This window comes from Galeopterus variegatus, unplaced genomic scaffold (assembly GCF_000696425.1).
Source record: "Galeopterus variegatus unplaced genomic scaffold, G_variegatus-3.0.2 Scaffold1066, whole genome shotgun sequence".
In the NCBI taxonomy this organism is placed as follows: domain Eukaryota; kingdom Metazoa; phylum Chordata; class Mammalia; order Dermoptera; family Cynocephalidae; genus Galeopterus; species Galeopterus variegatus.
Window position 1 is genome coordinate 185,433 of NW_007727177.1, and position 22,806 is coordinate 208,238.

Genomic DNA, 22,806 nt, shown 5'->3' on the forward strand with positions numbered 1-22,806 from the left:
ACGAGATCAGGGGGTCTCATTTTTGGAGGAGTAGCGTGAATCACTTGGTTAAGATGCTGTCTGCCAGCTTTCTCCATCAGTCAGTTGACTACCTTTCCGTTTTCGTAAGTCGTTAGGTATTTTAAGACTGTGAACGTCCTGCCTCCTAACAGTCTTTCGCCTACTGGTTTCGACATCCATTCACAGTTCCTGCTTGTATCAATTACTACCATTTTCAGGTCAGAAAGAGAAGGCTCAGAAAGGGACCCGAAGGCTCAAAAAGGGACCCAACCAAGTTCTCATGCCTGGCCAAGCTAGGAGAGGAACACCATGCCTCCAGCCCTGAGCTGGCACTCTGGCCATCCGCTGTGACCATGTCTGACCATGTCAATATTAGAATCTCCTGGATCATGTCACTGTGATTTACCTTTTAGAAGCAACTCATTCTCTGCCTTCCCTCTTATTTGCATCCAGACATCTGTCTTAGTAATCACTAGTTTCTATTCCTCTCATCAGGTTCTGTCTTAGGTGGAGTTCCCTAGAAGCAGAGCCCGATGCAGGGATTCTTGTGCAAGTGATTTTTGGAGGGAGGCTCTCAAGAGCAGCCTGTAAAGGAGGGAGGGGTGTGGGTGGGGACAGGGGAGCTAGGAAGGCAAGGAAGTGCTCCCCCTGATCCCCCCGGGGGACCCCAGGGTTGTCCCACCTCGAGGCAAGAAGGCCACTCTTCCCTGCTCACACAGCAGTATGGCTCACACAGCAGTATGTTGTAGCAGTGGGTCTGCTCCCAGGGAGGGGCGTAACTTCCCTGGCACTTCCCAGAGAAGGGGGCAGCTGTGAGCTTTTCACAGCTCTGCCTGGCCTAGTAAAGGGCTTCTGGTGGGGCACCAGTAGCAGCCACTAAATGCTTAATATTTCATTTATTAGTTTTTTCCTGTAATAATATGCTATAAACCTCACCTGGGTGGCTGAATCAACAAGTGAGCTTAGTCATTTGCAAAGACAAGGTCTAATTTATGTTTGCTCCTATAGGAGGCCCCATGAATCTTATTCACTGTCTTTCCATTTGGGCTCCGGCTTTTTAGGCTGAGGTCAGTTGTCAGAAGGCTTTTTAGCTCCTTGAAGCAACTGAGGAGTCACAGGACGTGCCCTTCAAAGGAAGGATGAAGTGTCAACATATTTATTTTCAGGGCACATGAGCATTACTATTGTTAGGTTAGAGACTGTCCCATTTGGTCTTGGTAAAATGTGGCTGACCTGAGATGGCGGGGATGAAATGTTTCTTAATTTAGGCTCCAAGAATTTTTTCAGTAGCATGTTACCCATCCCCTTCCCCTAAAACAAAACAAAACACCTAGTTGGATCAGAGTTCATGTGCATGTTTTACATTTAGATCTCAAGCAAGTGCTTCTCAAATGGTGGTCCTCAGAGTGGCAGTATCAGTGTCACCCAGAGCTTGTTAGAAATGCAGTGTCTCTAGCCCACTCCAGACCTGCAGCATCAGTAACTCGGGGGCTGAAAGCAGGTATCTGTGGCTTAACAAACCCCACATGATCCTCACGCAGGCTCTCCAAATTTGGCAAGCCCTGATCCAAAACAGTGATTATAAACTGGGCTGCACATTGGGATGTCCTGGGGGACTTTAAAAAATGCTGGTAACCTGTGTCCCACCCCAGAGTGTCTCATTGATTTGACCTGGGGTGCAGTCTGGCCATTGAATCTTTTTTAAACTCCCCAGGTGATTTTTATGGACAGCCAGGATTGAGAATCACAGGATTGAGCCAACTAATTCCTTTTACCTTGTGTGAAAGGAATTTTAACATCAGCTTCATTGTGGAGAGTCTGTTCTTTTAGCTGCAGATATTCACTGCAAAATACCCAGAGGCCTTGGAATGGCATTTGCAGAATGAGGAACTGCCCTTTATTGGCATAGATCCTCCAATCTCGAAAATTATAGCAGAAGTAAAGGAAAATTTTCACATATGTGAGAGGAAATAAAAGATAAATCTTGAATGGAAGCATGAGATTCTTTAGAAGAATCTGACAAAAGTCAAGAAGGAGAGGGGGAGACATTAGGATGGGGTCTCTGGCCAGCCCACGTGCTGCCACTGTGGATATTGTTAGAGTCCGCACACGCAAAAATGATCAGCATAGGTCGTTTTCTTCTATATTCAATCCATCCAGCCTCTTAGGAGTGGAATTGTCCACATGGAAATATCATGCTTCCTTTTTTTAATTTCCCCACTCTCACCTTTCTTTTAGTTTCAACGTCCATCCTTCTCAGTGTTGAAGACTATATCTAGGCCACCTAGTTGGGTTTCTTTGGGTTTAGATGTCTGAAGCCTGGTATGATGTGCCCAATGGGCAGGTCTGATGTTCCTACTGTCTGCTCCAGGACTGGTGTTGATGGTCTGCTTCTTGGGAGCCAGGAGACGTGTCAATTCTGAGTGTGGGAGAGGGAGAGAGACCCAGAGCTCAGCAGCCTTGGATTGGAATTTCAGCCCTCTCCCTCTGAGCAGGAGCATGACCCTGAGCAAGATACTTAATCAGTCTGAATCTCCTGGTCCTCTTTTTGTTAAAACTGGGACCATAGCACCTATGGTGCAGGGCTGTTGGGAGGAGCAAATGAAAGAATGTCTGTAAAGGGCCTGGTATAGGGTAGATACCACATAGACACACACTGCCCTGTGTTCCTGATCTTACTTGTTACCCACAAAATTAGATGAACACCAGACTGCCTTTCAACGTCCAGCTCTGCCATTTCATGGTTATTTATAATTCTGGATGGCTCAATAACTTCTGGGGTCTCAGTCTCGAACACTTACTAACAGAGTTAGTATCAGCACCAAAAGAGGCCAATCTGGCTTATCAGGGTACTTCAAAAAGTCCATGGAAAGATGCATATTCTTTCAACTCTGTTTTTCCATGAACTTTTTGAAGTACCCTCAGATTTATTACGACATAATTCATATACCATAAAATTCATCCTTGTAAAGTGTGTGATCCATTCAGAAGTTTTTAGTATATTGGCAAAGTTGTGTAATCATCACCACTATCTAATACCAGAATATTTCTATCATCCCCAAAAGAAACTGGTACCTGTTTGCAGTCACTCCTTATTCTCTGGCAACCACTAATCTACTTTCTATCTCTATGGATTTGCCTATTATGGACATTTCACATAAATGGAATCATATAATTATGTGGTCTTTTGTGCCTGGCTTCTCTCACTTGGCATAAAGTTTTCGAGGTTGATCCATGTCGTAGCTTGTGTCAGTGCTTCATTTCTTTTTATGGCTGAATGATATTTCATTGCAAGGATAGACCACATTATGTTTATTAACTCATCAGTTGATAGGCATTTGGGTTGCTTCTACTTATTGGCATTTATGAGTCATGTTGATATGATTTTATGAAAAGCACAGCACCACTCCTCTATAAGGTTTTATTATAAATAGTGTTAATAACAAAAATGCTTAGATTTATAAGAAGAAATAAAATCACTCATTTGGGTATGAAGTGAGTGTCCATGCACTCTGCCTTTTAGATTAGGGCCATGGCTGTGCATATGACATAAGCTTCTGAGCATTAGGACTCATGGTTATCATATATTGAAGTTAACATTTAAGGTGCTGCCCTCAAAGTCATAAATGTTTTATGCCAGAAGACAAAGCCTGAACTAAATGGTGTTTAGGATACTTAGAACCTTTTGAAAAAGGGATCAGAAATAGAAAGTTCTGTTGAGTGCAAAGTACTCTCTTTAGGGATGCAGAGTAAAATAACCATTGTCTCTGCCCCACAAAATCTTTCAGTCTGGGGAAGACAGTCAGTGGTGATCACAGGATGGTGTGTGTGCTGTGACAGGCCCAGCCCGTGAGCTTGTAGGGATGGTCTCCTTGGTGGGGAAATCATACCGCAGCCATCTGACATCTGCCAATTCTCTTTCTCCTAGCATGGTAAGACACAAGGATGATGGCTATCCCGAGGAAAAGGATGTGAAGACCTATGCCCGGGACTCTGGCTATGACAGCCTCTCCAACAGGCTCAGCATATTGGACCGGCTCCTCCACACCCACCCCATATGGCTGCAGCTGAGTCTAAGTGAGGAGGAGGCAGCCAACGTCCTGCAGTCCCAGCCTCCAGGGGTAAGATTCAGAACCTTGGGATACAGGTTGAGGCAGGCAGGGTTGCTGCTGCCTTAAATAGAAACACTTAAAGTTGGTTCCAGAAAGTTCTTCCCAGGTTGTAGGGAGCACGATTCCTTGTGTGTACCTGGGCTGCAATGCAGAGTAATTCTGGAAACCACGGAGGTAGCTCCCAGGAACAGAGCCCCTCACGATTTGTCTTTGTCTTCATCTGCTCAGTTACCATGGGAGGTACAGGACTCAGCAGGGTAACAGGACATCTGGGTCATGAGGAGGGGCTGCTGGCCAGAGACCCTGGGCCTGACTTCTTGAGACTGGACATTGAGGATGCGCCTGGTTCTGGGGTCCTTTCATTCAGCCATTCAACTTGGGATCCAGCCTTCAAAAGTTCTATGTCCATGGACTTGTCTGCTCTGGCTGCTGATGTAATCCTCTTTTTCTTGGCCTTTCTCGGTGGCTTCCCACATGGATCAAAGACCGATTTGGTTTCTTCAGCTACTGTCTATTCAAGACTACTGTCTCATCTTATCGAGACCACTCCATTCTTCAGAAGTTCCTCCAAAGTGTTACTCAGTGATTGGTATATTCTGGCTGTCCAGTATGGTAGCCTCTTGACCCATGTGGCTATTTAAATTTACATTGATTAAAGTGAATAAAAAAAAATTAGAAATTCAGTTCCTCGGTTGCACTAGCCACATTTCAAGTGCTCACTAGCCACAGGTGGCTACCGTATTGGATGGCGCAGGATATGGAACATTTCCATGATCGCAGAAAGTTCTCTTGGGCAGCACTTGTGTTCACTGTCTTCTTCCAAAGAAAGGATAGATACAATAAGTCACAGATAAAATACAATTTAAAACAACATATGACGGGCCGGCCCGGTGGCGCACTGCGGTAGTGCGCTGCTTGGGAAGCGCGGCTGCGCTCCCGCCGAGTGTTCGGATCCCACATACAGACCGGTTCCCGCTCACTGGCTGAGCGAGGCGCGGGGGCAACGCCGAGGGTTGCGATCCCGTTGCCGGTCCCCGGTCCGGTACGGGCGCAACACTGAGGGTTGTGATCCGTTGCCGGACACAGAAAAAGACAAAAAAAATAAAAATAAAACAACATATGACAATAGATAGAAAGTAAGAAACAAACGGGGAGGCAAGGAGACGATTCCGTTGGTGCCTGGCTGAGGAACATCTTAACAATTGGGCACAGACTAAACTTTTGAGTCTCCTAGAGCGGGAGCCTGTCTGTTATCACTTTTTTAGTTATAAGGGAGTCTTCTCTCCAACAGAAACAGACAGGACTAAGACCTGTGTTGGAGCATGCTCCGGGCGAGGAGGCACAGTGTTTGATCATCTTTGTGATGACTTTCTTAGCTGGCTCACCGGGCTGTTGCCTCTCGTTTTGGTCTGTAGGATCAGAACCCCCTTCTGTGAGGCCCCACTTTCTGCCAGTTGAGTTGTCTGCTCTTGCATTTCTGCAAAAAAAATTCTAAAGAGGGAAATGGCCATGGTGCTAGGCAGCAGTTTCCTCCCCGCCTGGCTGCCCCTCCCAGTGCAGGGCACGTCCATTCCCGGTGACACACGCATGGGAAACCAGCCAGGTGAACGTTGTCTCCGTCCACCTACCTGATCCCTGGAAAGGGTCTCCCTGACAAGATCAGGTGAGGGCAGGAGCAACGTGGACCAGGGGAAGCAAGATCAATGAGGGAGGAGCAGTGGCTGAGAGTGCATGCAGGAGGGTTTGGGAAACTGGCCCTGGTGGCATCAGTGAAGTGTGCCTTTGGGGTGCCCCACCCTTAATTAATCTACAACCTAAGACAGGGATCCTCAAGCTGTTTCTGTAAAGGGTCAGGGTATAAATCTCTATCACACCTACTCAACTCTGCCATTGTCATGCAAAAGCAGCCATAGACAATATGTAAGCCAAGGAACATTGCTGTGTTTCAGTGCAACTTTACTTACAAAAACAGGTAACAGGATGGATTTGGTCTGCAGGCCACACTTTGCCAACCCCTGATGTGAGACTGCAGGAAATAAGTCCTTTAGGAAATAACGCCTAGAGTTTGTACTCCCCAACCCCCAAGGCTCAGGGAGATTCCCACCTGTGAAAGGGAGCAATGCTTTCTCTGCCAACCAACAGCTGCCTGTCAGCAGCACTTCGGCCTATCACCCATCAAGATACTATTTAGGAAACATCTGCTTCAGTTTTAGGGTGTTGCAGAGCCATTGACTCCCAGAACCTGCTACTGAATGATTCCATGGGTGTATCCCACGGGTGCTGGGAGAAGAGAGCTCAGAGGTCTTCCTGTCTCCCTCCTCATCAGACACTCAGTTCCCATACCCACCCCTTCCCCAGAGAAAAGAATCTTAGGAGCTACTAACTAGACATAAGGAGAGGAGCAAAGATTAGATGTGAAGAGTAAAAGGCCATATGTGCAAAGGGGGACTGGAGTGCAGAGGAAAGAGAAGAAGTTCAAAGAAACAGGACAGGAGAGGATCCACTCAGCCAGGCCGCCATACTGCACATTCCAAAGAGCACCAGTCTCTTTGTAGGCTGGGTGAATGGTGCAGTGCACGGCCTGCTCAGCAGTACACAGCGTAGTCTCCTCTGCAGTGGCAGAGGATAGAATGGTGTCCTGAGGTCGGCACTGGGAGTTGGGCTGGTTTAAAGCACATGTCTGAAGACAATACTCAGATCCGGAGGGAACTGGTGGAAGGTGAAGTGAGTCAGAACAGCCTCAGTGCTGGCTGGGGTGAGCCTCGGAGATTACCTACCCACCCGCCTCCCACATGGAGTAGCCATTTCTCAGTCCCAGCAGATGGCTGCCACCATGCTTGGTCTTGGCTGTATTGTCTCATTTTCTAAGAGATGCTAGAAATTCAGATTTTTGGTTTAGCTATGTTACCTGTGTTTAGAATTTAGGTTTTATCGACCAAGATATCCATAAAAGAGAGGGGCTGGAGAATGTGTAAAAAAGTCATGAAACTGAAAATACTTATGCTGACGAGGGGAGTTCTTAGCCACATGGAGAAGGCTCTGTCAAAGGGAAAGCGGTTCTTTTGAAGCTGGTTATTAGAGAAAGGTGTCTGCAGATGCACTCTGAGCACCGTTTTCTCTGGCAATAGAGCTTTCCTCATTGATTCATGCAGTTCAGCTATGAAGGGGATTCTATTCGTGGATGTCAGGTGTGAGGGAAATCATATGCCCAGGTTCTACCTTTCTAGATGCTTCCTAAGCTTGAATTTCTTTTCCCTCCACTAGATCTTCCTGGTTCATAAATCCACCAAAATGCAGAAGAAAGTCCTCTCTCTCTGCGTACCCTGTGAATTTGGAACCCCCCTCAAGGAATTTGCCATAATGGAAAGCACATACAGTAAGTGGTCATTGGGTGGTTGATGTGAGGGCCTCTGGTCTCCTAATGGAGTGGAAGTGGAAGAAAGTCTGGGCTCTGAGACAGACAGACATGGATCTGAGTCCTGGCACTGAGTGTCTAGGCAGGTAACCTACCCCAGGAGCCTCGGTTTTCTCATCTGTGTAATGAGAACATGATAACCTCTGAGGTGTTAACAGGTCACTTAAACAGCCTGCATGTAAAGTGTGCAGCCTCCTGCTTGGCACGTGGTAGGGGCACATGGTAGAGGTTGGCTTGCTCACCCCCTTCCCAATTAGGTAGAGCATGGACTTGCTTCCTAGGTTTGCTGATGACGAAGCTGCTGGGAAGGCCGCAGCGACAGAGCCTTTTATAGGATCTAAATGCTAAAGCATGTGTCTGCACATCTGTGTGAACAAACAATCTCTCGGCAGACAGATGTGTTCTCTCCAGGCAACCACCATTCAGTCTTCTATGAAATGCAGCTAATCAGAGTCAGAATCTAGCCTTTTGGCTAAAGTTTTGAAGGGAGAGCGATTTTCAATAGTGTTGATTTTCTGTCTGTTGTTCCGTGGTTGCCATCTACTTTTTGGTGATTGGAAATGTGGAGTGTTGGGAGGCCAAGTTTTAATTTAAAAAAAGGGAACACACTGTTCTGGTGTACTGCCAGCCTCCAAGAAAGGATCAGACGATGGTTCTGCTCACCAGTGGGGAAGGAAGCTTCGCTGGAAATCCCAGGTTAGCAAGCAGAGGAGTGAAGGTTGGAAGCAAGACCTAGATGGGATTCTCACTTGCTTCTTGATTTCCACCTAACTACACCTTCCTGCATTTGAAGAAACCAAAGGTACTGAGGTCAAAATAAGCGTGGAGAGGAGATTATACTCAGCTGAGAGCTCACAGTCTCACGAGTGATTCTGAGTTGGCTTTTGGAAGCCTGCTAGCCAAGAAACAACAGATCTGATTTTTAAATCCTTTCTGATATCCAAAGTCAACCATGATGAGTTGTCCTGGAAGCCACTTCCTCTCCTCTTCTAGAAGCACAGTCAATGTTTGTGAGACTTTTCTGTTGTTCATCAAGGCCCCTGCAGCCAGAGGTTTCTCCTCCCTGATTTGCAAAGACCTCTGTCACTTTGAGTGATTAAAGAAGCAAAGCGTTGTCTTGGCCATAACTAGTTACCACAGGCTCAGGTCCCATCATGATGGCCACTTCCCAGCCAGGGCCTGTCTTCTCCATGCATCTGGGTGGAGGAAAGACTTGCTATAAAAACATACAGATATTTCATCATAACTTCTGGACAATGTGGTTTAATATTAAAAACCACCTTATATTAGTATACAGTGCTTTCACATAAATTATTTCATTTTTTTAAATTTCAGTCCCTGAGACTGGCCAGTTAGCTGAGTTGGTTAGAGTATCGTGCTGATAACACCCACGTCCAGAGTTTGACCCCTGAACTGGCCAGCTGCCCTCCCCCCCACAAAAAAGAGTAAAATTTCGGTTCCCACAACTTCTCTTCAGGAAGATAAGGAAAATACGATTATCATTTATTTTACAGACGAGAAAACTGAGGCTCAGAAAAGTTAACCAAAATCAATCCCTTCTACTTAACTCACTAAATTGTGGTACACATGTGTGTTTGTTGTTTCTGCATGTGTGTGTGTGTGTGTGTGTGTGTGTGACTGTAACAGTATATGTGTCGAGGTATGGATGTGTTTTGGGGTGCTACAAAAATACTAAATGAGCAAAATAACACAAAATAAATAAGCAGAATAAATGAGAGTACAGAGTGTTAAACAAAAGGGAAGAAAACGTATCTGATTGAGGAAATCACAAAACAGGATATTGGGAATGTTTTTGGAGGAAGGAGGAGGATTTCAGCTGAGATGTCATGGGGGTGGTTGACAAATACACGAGTATTTGAAGTCAGACCACTTGGAAGATGTGCATGATGGCATGCCATCTGGCCAGAGTGGATCTTCTCCGTTAGGAAATTCATACACTGGGGCGGGGTGCGGGGGGAACGACACTCTAAGTGAATGGGTTTTAGAATCTTTCCTGCCAAATTTAACCAAAAGCTGATTTGTGGGAACCTCATCTTATCCTCCCAACTTTGCATTTCTTCTGCTCTCTGCCTTTACCAGAAGCACCCTGTTTTGGCAAAAAAGAAGGTGATCCAGGAGGTCCATGTCCTAGGAGGATCAAGGGGTCAAGGGGAGTGGGGGCCTTGGTGTTCCTGTCATGTGTTGATGGCCTCACGTGCCAGATAGTCCTCTCACTTCTGCCCATCTCTGTGCTCTGAACTTAAAAAAAAAAAAAAAGAAAAGAAAAATAGGTTGTTGTGCAACTCAAGTCTATCCCAGTCTGTTTACCAGGCATTGGAGCATGTGCTCAGCATTAGTCAAGCGAAGCACTTCCAGGCCATCAACTGTGTCCTGGCCTGGGCTGGTGACATGCATCCTCCTCTCAGCTGGTTCTGATATGCCACACATAGTTTGTTTGCGAGTGCTGAGATGGCCCTTCACACACAGCGTGAGAGGGCTTTTCTCTTCCCAGAACACGCTCAGGGAAACTCAGCTGGTTTCTGAAATCTCTCTTTTCCAGCCTTTTCCCTGGAAGGCTCAGGAATCAGTTTTGCAGATTTATTCCGGCTCATTGCTTTCTACTGCATCAGCAGGTAAGGCCTCTTCATCTCTTATGATTGCAAGGACCTGCTTGGTGTGTGCGAGATAATCAGCTGAGGCTTCTTGATTAAAGCAGGAAGGAGGGAGCTGGGAGGCTGGCCACCTATTAGATGTCAGTGGAAGAACTGGCTACTTAAATAACATGTTCACCAAGTCCACGTGCTGGGCTTAAGATGGAAACAACCACCCGGGCTGCTCCAGATGTAAATTCTCATTAATATGATTATTTCTTCAAGCTGCTCCCAGGGATCCTTTCAGCTAGACCCATCAAGCAGGAAGCGCGCACGCACACACACACACACGTGCACGTGCACACGAAGGCACATACACACATGCACACACAGAAAGGGACCAATGATGCAAACCTGTAGCATTTAAGTTCCTTTGTAATGTTTCTGAAAATTCTACAAATATGGGTTTCTTACATCAACCCATGAATCTTGGTTGCCCTTCAGACCAACTGGGTGCTCATGTCCTTTTTATAACCAGAGTGACTGTTTTAGTCTCACTATGAAGTTAAGCCCCAAATCAGGATGCCAACAAGTGTCAAGACGTGTGAGCTATGGAAGGCTTTCTTTTTCTATTTTTTTCTCTTCTTTCTAGCAATAACAGTGTTCCAATCCAGTGTTCACTCAATGATTATGAATCAGAAGTCCTGTCTGCAGAAATGGACATTGCTGCCTCCCATGGGGCAGGGCTTATTTGGCTTCCTTTGCTTTTCAGTGTGTGCACTGCAGCTGATACAGCAGAGATGGGGCTTGCATTGCTAGGGCTGTTTTCAAAGATTACCTCTCTTGGCTGGCCGGTTAGCTCGGTTGGTCAGATTGTGGTGTTGTAACACCAAGGTCAAGGGTTCAGTTCCCCGTACTGGCCAGCCACCAAGAAAAAAAAGTCAAAGATCACCTCTCACAGCTATCACACACCTAGGCTGGAGTTTATTTGGGTTTGTTTTATTTTAGTTTAATTTAATGATTAGGTTATTTCTCAAAGACTGAGTTAGGCGTTCATTGTACCTGTGGACTAGACAAACCAACCTTGTTACCTCCTGGAGGTCCCCGAGCCAGCCAAAGCCACACAATAAATGTTCTGGGGAGAAGGAGGCACTTCCATAGGGGGAATCCAGCCCTGCTCACCAGCAAGAAAAAGATGAGAGCTTCACCCAGATTTGGACCTTCCGAGGGGATGTCACCTGCCTGCCACAGTTTGGGCAGGATCCCCCGGGCCTGTGTAAGGAAATGTGCTGCCCAAAGAGAGGAGGCTGGTGTAGAGTTATAGCCTCTAACACACACGTGCACCTGCGCACACATGCCCGTCCCCAGGGAACCACACCTCGTCTAGTCTAAAGCCAACCAGGTCAGAGGACCCAATTTCATTGCTAACATGTTGACCAGAGGTGAAGTTGGCTAATGTTCACTCTTCATAGTTTGCCTGTTGAGACAAGCTGAGCATCCCTAATCTGAAAATTCAAAATCCAAAATGCACCACAATCCAAAACTTTTTGAGCGCTAACATGTCTCCACAAGTAGGAAATTCCACACCTGCCCTCATGTGATGGGTTGTAGTAAAGACTTTGTTTCATACACAAAGTTATTAAAAGTATTGTATAAAATTACCTTCAGGCTGTGTACAAGGTGTACATGGAATATAAATTAATTTCGTGTTTAGGGCCGGCCCGTGGCTCACTCGGTAGAGTGCGGTGCTAATAACACCAAGGCCCCGGGTTCGGATCCCACATAGGGATGGCCGGTTCGCTCACTGGCTGAGCGTGGTGCTGACAACACCAAGTCAAGGGTTAAGATCCCCTTACCGGTCATCTTTTAAAAAAAAAAAAAAAAAAAAAATTAATTTCGTGTTTAGACTTGGTTCCCATCCCCAAGATATTTCATTATGTATATGCAAACATTCCAAAATCCAAAAGAAATCCAAAATCTGAAACACTGCTCCCAAGCATTTTGGACAAGGGATACTCAACATGTAATTGTGCTGTTGTTTGGGAAGGATCTTCATACCTATAAAACGATATTTGGTGACAGCAACAGAAAAGGTACCATCTCTCCCCCTGGTGTTCATAATAGACTGGAATACCTGCTGTTCAAGACTGTTTAATAATTAAAGGAGATAAAGTATATGAAAGCCTTTTGCAAACCACAAAGCATGATATCAATATAGGGTGCTTACAGAAAAATCCCAACACTAACATTCTGCAACTAGGGAGGCCCATTAATTTCCCATTTTTTGTTTTCAAAATGCAAAGGTATTTGATGTTTTCATTTTTCTTTTTATGCTACTGATCTGTGATCTGATATGCTACAAATCAGTAGCTGATTTGGCCTAGTCTTACCAAAATATCTTTAAAATATTTTGGTTGATTATTGGTACATAAATATATCCAAACAGAGAAAGTGATTGGCTCTAGTCTTTCATTCAGAGTGCGTGTGCTGCTATGCACTGGAGAAGAGAATTCATGGATCAGTAAGCATAGGACTGGCCACATCAGGGAGGCTCATTGAACAGTGTAGTTGAACACACGAGTAGTGGCTGCAAACCTTGGCCTGCAGTGCCCAGTTGCTCTCTGCCAATACGCACATGGTGTCATCGGTGCAGGGTAGAGAACTGCCTTTCAACTTCAGTGTGCGCTGGAACCACTTGGGATCTTGTTAAAATGCAGAATCTGAATCAGGGGCTCTCTGGTGGTTGGTGCCTGAGATTCTGCATTTTCCACAGGTCCCCAGGTGATGAGGACGATGCTGCTGGTCCTTGGACCTTACTTTGAGTATCGAGGGGATAGAGGAAATGATAATTTTAGGGGTCTTCTATATTTGTGCTAGGTGCCACACATATATTATTTCTATCCTTATGGCAACCCTGTATATTGAGATCATGAAGACACGGAGGTGGAGAGAGTGAGGCACTTGCCCTAGTCATCAGTCACTGCACATGTGTGGGAGTGGAACCTGCCTTGACACCATGCCACGTTTTCCCACTGTACTAGTCAACTGCACAGACCTTGGGCTCCAGCACACTGGGGTTCTGACCCCGCCTCACCTCCATAGCTCTGTGAGGGTGTGTCAGGGACCTCACCTGTCCATGTCCTCATGTGCTCCTGATCCATGGAATGGGGGACATCACAGCTTCCTCCCAGCATTGTATGGGGGCCCCCCACAAGTTAATATGCTTGGTGCAATGCAGTAGTTAGTTGATCAAAGTTAAAAAAAATCTAGAATGTGCATGTATTGAAACTCTTGGGTGAAACGTCTATATCTACAATGCTGTCTTTGTTTTGTCTCTTATGCAAGCTTTAGAATTGGGACTTGTTCCTTTAACAAGGTGTAGGTAAGAAGGAAGTGTGTCCGTGTGTGTGTGTGTGTGTGTGTGTGTGTGTGTGTGTGTGTGTGTGTGTGTGTGTATCATGCTGAGATGCATGCTGGCTGAAACGGTGGGAGAGGACTCATGCACAATATCTAATTTTCTAGTAGATCAAGGTCTGAAACCATCCATTAACAAATGACAGGTGTGGCTTCCTGTCATATGTCATTCAGAAAAACCCAAACCAGTCATGTGATCTTTAAGCTCCAGGTGCTGTACTGAGCAAAGTAAACGCTTCAAATAAACATTGGTTGGGGGCCGACCCGATGGCGCACTGGAGAGTGCGCCGCTTGGGAGCGTGGCGGCGCTCCTGCCGAGGGTTCGGATCCCATGTGGAGACCAGTTCCCGCTCACTGGCTGAGCGCGGTGCGGGCGCAACACCGAGGGTTGCGATCCCGTTGCCGGTCAGTAAAAAAGACAAAAAGGAAAAAAAAAACAAAACATTGGTTGGTTTTGTTGTATGTGGCTTTTCCCCCAAATTGTCTGAAGAAAGTAGATTTTAATTAAATTGGTCCAGCCATGCAAACGTATATTTCCAGGACATTTTGGTGTTACAAAGTTCTTGTTCCCATTAATCTTCATTTCAGATTAGACCGGGGCCACTGCTTCTAACAGGCCAGACAGCAGCTCTTATAACCACCGCCATCACTCACAGCTCCACCTGTCCCATCTCAAACAGACACAAGTGGACAGGCAGAAGGCAGTGCTCGCTCACAGCATTTGGGGACAGGCAAAAGGGTTTCATGGAAGCAGGAGGTGGCCTGGTAGAAAAGAGTAGCTGACTTGATGTAGGCAGCATAGTAGAGCTTTTGTGACACTATAAGTGTCAAAACATTCATGTTTTGTTCTTTTCATTGACTTTACTACTTTGTTATTCATGGTCAACAGCTTCAAGGGTTCCAAAATTCTCCAGTCATCCAGATTTAATCTGATTCATCCTAGAATGTTGCCTAATCTTACTGTAAACAACAGGTCATTTGGGGTAGTTATTCTCTTCAATGGAAACTTTCAGGACATCTTGTGATGACAAAATACAGGCAGAAGCTCCAGTTTTCTCCCTCACTAACTCCACCCCAGCCACAATGGTCTCCTTGCCTTTCTTCATACATGCCAGACACTCTCCCACCCCAGGGCCTTTGCACCTGCTGCCCCCACTGCCTGCAGTGTTCTTCCTCTCATTGTTTACTCCCTGGCCACCTTTTGATCTTCAGTCAAGTGCCCCTGCTCACAAAGCCTTGTCTAACCAACCCCCACACCCGAACCCTCTTTACTTTTGTGCTTTACTTTTATCCACGACATTCATCACCTTCTTACACGTTCGATAAATTGCATATTTGTTTATTGGCTGTTGATGTCCACTGGAGTGAAACTCCATGCATGCAAGGACTTTGGTCTATTTTGTTTCCAGCCCCTGAAATAATGCTTGGCACACCATAGATGATCATAAATATTTGCTGAATGAATGAATGAATGAATGAATGAATGATCCTTTCTTTGTGCAACCAATATCAACACTGAAAAAATAACTCCTTTTCTGGTAAGTCTCCATTGTTACTAAATGTTTGTTCATTCATTTATTCAAAAAAACACTTCCTCTCTGTCTATATCAGGCAAGGCATTGTGCTCAGCCCTGTGGGGAATTCACCAGTGCTTAGAGCAGGGTCCTGCCCTTGTTTATGAAAATAAACAAATGTTTACTAAGTCTGCCATTGCCCTTTTTGAGAAGGCAAGTCATGGTCGGTGCATTCACCCAGGGTGACGCTGTGCACTAGCTGTGGCAGGACCCTGGGGCCGACTCACCTCCTCCTGGTTGGGCCTGTTACCTGTCTGCACACAGCGCCATGCTGCTTGGGCAGCAGGGTAGTTGACATGAGGTGCCTTCCTATCCAAAGGGTGGTCCAGGGGCCAACAGCACCGGCATCACTTGGGAGCTTGGCAGAAATGCCTGAATCTCCGGCTCCTCCTAGACTTCCTGAGTCAGAGTAGGCAGTAGAACAAGACCCTCGGGGACTCGTGTGCACTTGAGTTAGAGAAGCTCTGCCTTAAAACACAGTAGAAAGTTTTGTCCTCAGCACACAAAGGACAACGTGTGGGCTCTAGTTGGAAGATGTCACAAGTAAAACCAACACATATTCATTGAGAACCTGCCCTGTGTAAGGCCATGGGCCAGCAAATCTTGCTTTAGCACTACACGTTCCTGTCCAGGGAGTTGGGCCCAACATTCAGATGGGCATCTAACAAATTAGCACTTAATGTTTTATATGTCTAATACATCTACCATCACCCTCAGCGATTCTGATATTAACTCTACATACCTTTTAGCTACTCAGCAGGGAAATTTGGTCCTCAGTGCAATACTAAAACGATGCGGGCTTTTCTCTCAGCCTGTCCTGAGTGTGACGATGTGGGCAGGAATAGTGAGCCCTGAGTCCTATCACCAGTAAAGATAAGTTCTGAATGGGCCGAGCCCATGGCGCACTCGGGAGAGTGCGGCGCTGGGAGCGCAGCAGTGCTCCCGCTGCGGGTTCGGATCCTATATAGGGATGACCGGTGCGCTCACAGTGCTCACTGGCTGAGCGCGGTGTGGCCGGTCTCAAAAAGGACAAAAAAAAAGATCCGAATGAGTATGATATGGTGACTATTTAGGACATTTTAAACAGTTTAAGCCAAAACATCTCTAGGATTAAAATGAATGCAAAAGGTGGAAGTCAGATATGTAATTACAAACATTCTCTCTTTTTCTGAAAAATCAGGGATGTTCTGCCGTTTACTTTGAAGTTGCCTTATGCCATTTCAGCAGCCAAGACTGAGGCTCAGCTTGAAGAACTGGCCCAGCTGGGACTAAGTAAGTGGATGCCCCTGCCCTGGGTCTGTCTGAAAACGCATCCATGGAGCAGAGTCAATGTGGGGCTGGCTGAGGCTGTACTGCTACGTCAGACACACCTGTGGTCCAAAGCAAGCCCCATCTCCATGGCAAAACCCTGTCCAGGAGATAGATCCCCGAATCACACTTTCTGAGATTAATTTTCCAAGTAAATGTTCAGCCAACTCTCAAAGACAGTGGTGCCGAGTTTGCCTGGGTAACACCCAAATGTCCCCAGCTTCTCCCATCAATGAGTTTGGGCTCCCCCCAAAAGTTGCAGTCCTAATGTAAACACCTGTGATGTGTCATTGTCTTTCCTTTCCATGGCATCACGCTGGGGGAAGGCAGCATCTGACATAAAGGGAAATCCAGTGTGGTGCATCCCACATGTGGTTTTTGGGGGGGTTTTTTGGTTTTTGTTTGTTTTTGAGGAGCATAAAGGCATTGATGGCACTTCTGTGCTTTGAGGAATTTGACAGCACAGGCATCTAGAGTAACATCTGTCCCACTTCCTCTCTCACTGTTCAGTTCCCGTCCTGCTCTCTGAGCCATATCCCTTACCCTGTCGTGAAGCTCTGCTCTGGCAGCTGGGCACTGGTGTCCCCCTCCCACCCTTTTGCCAATAACCCCAAAACCCCCACGGTTCTGCTGCACGACGTCTGATAATGCATCAGGACATACAGCTCACCGAGTTTAACCTCTTTTCCCTATTGCCCTGGAGAATCCGTGTGAGTTTAACTTTTGCAAAAAACATGTTTCTCCTAGGTGTTAAGAGGAAATTCTCCTAGGATTTTAGGACTTCAGTCCTTATAGATAGGTTAACAAGCAGACCACAGTGTTTGAATGGACGTTTGGGATTCTGAAGTACAAGTACCAGCTTTTCTAGGACCAAGAAACTATGATACTTGACTCAGAAAATAAAAAATATGTGTTCCTCCTTTGGCATATTTTTCTCTTAATCTAAGGAACTAGTTTTGTGAGCCAAAAAGTGACAGAAGGCGATGAGAATGGAGGGAATGAAGGCAGATCACATAGGACCTTGCAGGCCCCTGTAAAGACTGTGACCAAAGAACTAGTTTTGAAGTGAGTGTCATTTCTGATGGAGCCTGCCCCATTCACAGACAAGCCTGACAGTAGTGTCAAATTCCCTTCTGAAACTTAGATTGCTTCAAAAGGATTGCCCCATGTGTCCGAGGCCTGTCTGAGGGGCAGCTGGGTAGTAGGATTGGGAAAAAGAATTCTGGCAAAAATCTAAGGGCCATGGAAATGTCCCCACTTAAGGTTGCACCTTCTCTTGCAACTAAGTTCAGCACACCTTTGGAGAGAGATTAAAATACTTCCTGAAGTTCAGTTAATTTAATCAACTTGATTATGTGTCTTCTGAAGACATGCCCTGGGTCTCAGTTTTCTCTGATGACCTCCGTCCCCATAGCTCCTGGTTTGGTGCTCAACGAGCAGTGTGTGCTCAGGATATTTCATGCTTTTGCTGGGCAAAGATAAAGACAAAAATAGTGCTTGCTCTAGCGGCTGCTAGCCAGGAGTGGATGAGGCCTAATGAATATATATTCAGCTTGGGATTATCAATGCACACATTGTCCATTTCGTGTAGAGACAGCACATTTTAAAATTCTGTACCTCAACAAATATTTGTCGAGGGTCTGCTATTTGGCAGGCACTATGCCCCACTAGGGTTCAAAGGTTAATAAGCTCTCACTCCTGATTAATAAGGTTCCTGGTCTATTTGGGAGCGACACATACATGTGACCTAAGTGTACCAAGCCTCATAAAGTCTGCTGAAGTCTCGTAACCGTGATGGTATATGTCTAAGGAGGACCCAAAGGAGGTGGGAGTGGTTCCTCTAAGACCTGCCGTGTTGAAATAGGGTGAGCCCATGTGTCATTTTAAATTGTCTAGTAGCCACATTTAAAAAAATAAAAAAGATGTAGGTTAAATTAATTTTAATTATTTTATTTTATGTAATATATTAAAAATATAACTTCAACATGTAATCAGTATAAAAAATCTAAAAAAGATTAATAAGATATTTTACATCCTTTTTTTTCATACTAGATGTTTGAAATCCAGTGTATGTTCTATTGTTACAGCACATCTTGATTCAGGCCCTAGCATTAGAAATACATGATCTGTACTAAGATTTTATTAAAATCACAGTTGAAAAAGTAGATTTACATACCCAATTTCCAAACATATTTACACATTTTTTTTGTAAACAAATTGAGCATCACTTCTAAAATGTAAATTGGTTGACATTAAATAAGATGTAATATTGAGTTTCTCAGCTGCACTAACCTATTTCAAGTGCTCAGGAGGCACCTGTGGCTGTTGACCCTTGTGTTGGACAGCACAGAAGTACAGGGAAGGGAAGGAAGGATGCAAGAAGGACTTCACAAAGCAGGTGATGCTGATACTAACATCAGGCATATTTTAACACAGACGAGGCAGCGCCAGGGCTTCCATGTAAGCCTCTTCCCAACCCCCATCGCCAGCCGTGCTGGGCCCCCAGGAACACTTTTAAAAGCAAACACAGGAAAGCAAAGCAAAGTGAGAGAGAGAAAGGATAACCTATTCCAAATGGAAATTAGAACAGACACTTTTATCACCACCACCTACTCCTCTGCCCTGGTAGAAATCTCAGACCTGTCTGTGAGAGGAGACGCAGGCAGTATAGACGCAGTAAGCAATCTGCACTACTCCGCAGAGTGCTGACCATGTACACCCCTGGTAAGGAGGTCTAGGACTTGGGAGAACAGGCAGCAAGCCACAAAGAAGTAGTTGAACCTGCACTTCCCATTTGCATAAGTGTGTTGTCATTTTTTTTTTGCTGATAGGACTCGTGAGTGTAGTTTTCCTCCTTTTGGGATTTTAATGCTGAATGTGTAAAAAAAACCCAAGCAGATTGCGTAACATCCCCCGAGCCCAGCTGCTGGTCCTGTCCATTAAAGGGGAACGTTGAGGCTGATTCCTCAGCTGGCAGCTGCCTCTGCCCAGGAGAAGCTGGCTGGAAAGCGTGGTGCTGCTGTGCCAGTGGACTCGGTTTTTGTAAAGCGAGTCAAGGAGCCCCGATGGCCCTTTTCAAGCTTATACTGTCACAATTCCAGTTCTTTTTCCCCTTCCGACTTACCTGGGGGAAGGCTGGGCTGGAGTTGTATATCAGCCAAGCCATTTCTCAAGGGCTTTGAAGGTGAAAGGCCCCTGGAGGCCTCCTTTGAGCCCACAGCTGGGCCTGGCAACCGTTCTGCCATTTCCAGTAAAGGCATGCAGTAAAAGCCAAAACAAGACAGACAGACAGAAACAGCCCCCAGCGCCTGCTTCCCTCCAAGGCGCGTGTTGTCCTGCGGTGTGCTTTTTTAATTTGCGAAGGAATGGCCCGAATGTACTGTATTTACATTCTTGTGTTCACTGATAATGACTTTCAGATTTTTGGAGCTCTCCAGCTGACAACCACCCCCCAAACCCTCCACCTCTCCATAGGCCTCTGTCCTGCGCCGGCGTCTGTCCTGCCTCCTTGCGCCAGCTCTGCCTCATAAATGGAGTGCATTCTATAAAAACCAGGACGCCTTCGGAGCTGGAGTGCAGCCAGACCAACGGAGCCCTGTGTTTCATTAATCCTCTTTTCTTGAAAGTGCACAGCCAGGACCTCAGCGGAGGCCTGAAACGGCCGAGCACAAGGACTCCCAACGCGAATGGCACTGAGAGGCCTCGGTCGCCCCCGCCCAGGCCCCCGCCACCCGCTATTAATAGTCCCCACACAAGCCCTGGGCTGTCCGGGACTGAAACCCAGACGAGCATGCCAGAAACAGTCAACCACAACAAACATGGGAACGTAGCCGTGCCTGGCACGAAACCAACTCCCATCCCTCCGCCCCGGCTGAAGAAGCAGGCGTCTTTTCTGGAAGCGGAAGGCAGCGCGAAGACCTTGACCGGCGGCCGGCCCAGCCCGGGCGGGGAGCGGGAGCCGCGCGCAGGCGGCGGCGCAGGTGGGGCCCCGCCCGGGCAGGCGGCGGCGGCGGCGGCGGGTTGCACAAGGGCCCCGCCGGCCGGCTCTGAATCACGGCCCCCGGGCCATGGAGGCAGGCAGAGGCTGAGCGACATGAGCATTTCCACTTCCTCCTCCGACTCGCTCGAGTTCGACCGGAGCATGCCTCTGTTTGGCTACGAGGGGGACACCAACAGCAGCCTGGAGGACTACGAAGGGGAGAGTGACCAGGAGACCGTGGCGCCCCCCATCAAGTCCAAAAAGAAGAGGAACAGCTCCTTCGTGCTGCCCAAGCTCGTCAAGTCCCAGCTACAGAAGATGAGCGGGGTGTTCAGCTCCTTCATGACCCCGGAGAAGCGCATGGTGCGCAGGATCGCCGAGCTCTCCCGGGACAAGTGCACCTATTTCGGGTGCCTGGTGCAGGACTACGTGAGCTTCCTGCAGGAGAACAAGGATTGCCACGTGTCCAGCACGGACCTGCTGCAGACCATCCGGCAGTTCATGACCCAGGTCAAGAACTATTTGTCGCAGAGCTCCGAGCTGGACCCCCCCATCGAGTCGCTGATCCCCGAAGACCAAATAGGTAGGTACCCACCCTTCCCCCCAATTATAAAAATCGACTGTAACTTTGTTGCCCAGTGTACCCTGTGTTTGTTATTTTGGATGAAATTTACTCCGAAGTACAAAACACCACCAAACTCCACCCCTCCCTCGATTTGAGTGGAAAAATCAGTTTCTTAAGGTAGCTGCTGTGTGCCAGGTCTGAGAGTGTTTTGGGGAGCGAGGGATTGGGAACTGCAGTGATTCTGTTCATGGATGGAGTTTGTGTCATGTTCATGGATGGAGTTTGTGTCACTTGGCCTCCTGAGGGTCTGAGCTGCCGCCTGCTGTTTGCTGTGTGTGCCGCATCTGCTGGGAGTTTTCCGGATATTTTGTTCTGCTTTGTTTGGGAAGTAACTTTTTACTGAGGGGTAGCATATGTTCAGAGAGTGCAAAGATCAGGTGTGCGGCAGGAGGAGTTTCCACCGTGAGCACACCTGTGCAACAAGCACCAGCCCAGTAAGCAGGACATGACTAGCATCCGGGGACCTGGGGACCCTGTTGTCCTGCAAGGGTAATGGCCCTGCTGGGCTCTAATCCCATAGGGTTCTGTAAGAGACAAGTCTATTTTGTGTTCCTTTAAAATAAGTAACAGTGTGGAGGTCACAAGAAAGGTGTTTTCTCCAAAGTCAACGGGAAAGACTTTAATAATCTCACTTATGGGCCTAATTGTTAATCGTTACCCTAGCCAAGGTGAATTTGAATTTGGCAAGCAGTCTTTTTTTCCAGGGGGAGAGTGTTGAAGGGCGTTTTGTTGTTGTTGTTTTGGGTTTTGTTTTTGTTTCTGATTTGAGGAGGTTGACTCTAAAAGGTTAATTTCAGAGACTTCATTTACTGGGCAGCAGCAGCCAAAAGAGCTACTAAACATTTCCAGGCAGTTTCTAAGCTAAACCCACATTTCTTCTTTCCTATTGGGTCTGTTTGTTGAAAGTAGTAAACTGTGTGTTGTAGAGTGGTCTCTCTCTTTCTGTCTCTCTCTCTCTTTTTTCTCCTTTAAGTGAATTTCAGCAGCTCTTTGATTTTCTCACAAAGGAATCAAAGCCTTGTTTGTTTTCCTGTGGTTTGACTGAGCGGGTTAATCAGGGCGTGGTTAGAGCAGTGGGTGGCTAAAAGGAATGTGGCCTGGTGATGTGCCTTAGAATTGAGAAGGGCTTCAAGAAGGCAGAATATCCGTGCACACCTCTTTTCCCCATTCCACTGGAGCCGCCCCTCTCAAGGCAGACCAGGCCTGAAAGTATTAACAGGACCCCCTGAACCTGCAGGAGACGCTTCCTGTCAGGGCTGGGGAGGAGATGGGGGAGCCAGGCAGGCGCTGATGTCAGGTCTGAGCTATGTGGCAGCAGCGCCAACCAGCCCACAAGGAAGAGGCTTCCTTCCTGGGGTAAAGGCCTTCACTTCCCTGCTGATGTTGTAAGCACCAACCCAAGTTAGTCCCAGGAAACTCTTCTGCCAGCTTCTTTTATAGTTAAGTTCAGATTGGGTACTTGCTCTTAGAGCTCAAGGGCTCATTTTCTTCAAAAACATGCTGAAAATTACACACCTCACTGCTCCAAAAGGATGCAGCTTTTAATTTACAATCCAAGGTCATAATGAGAAGGAGACCCAGGCAGCTTGTCCGAGTTATTTCAGTGGATCCTTGCCTCACCCCTGTGAAATAGGTTTTGGCGTCCCTTGTGCAGTGGAGTGAGGCAGGGCTGTGCCAGGTGGAGCCGGTTGTCCCAAGGCCACACCAGCTAGTAGCCAGCAGGTGCAGTACTTGAACTGTTGGATCAGACACCCGTGGTTTTCTACCCTCACCCGGCTGCTGCTGCTT

General features: G+C 46.8%; 1 protein-coding gene across 2 annotated transcripts in view; it reads left to right on the plus strand.

The window, feature by feature from the left end:
• RIN2 (Ras and Rab interactor 2) overlaps positions 1 to 22,806 on the plus strand; it is a 185,427-nt gene that overhangs the window by 140,051 nt on the left and 22,570 nt on the right. For both annotated transcript variants that reach the window (XM_008574574.1, XM_008574573.1), the window contains exons 4-8: positions 3,929 to 4,121; positions 7,377 to 7,488; positions 10,088 to 10,160; positions 16,287 to 16,378; positions 19,834 to 20,976. In XM_008574574.1, coding sequence (XP_008572796.1) covers positions 3,929 to 4,121; positions 7,377 to 7,488; positions 10,088 to 10,160; positions 16,287 to 16,378; positions 19,834 to 20,976 — 1,613 coding nt within the window. The remainder of the gene's footprint in view (positions 1 to 3,928; positions 4,122 to 7,376; positions 7,489 to 10,087; positions 10,161 to 16,286; positions 16,379 to 19,833; positions 20,977 to 22,806) is intronic.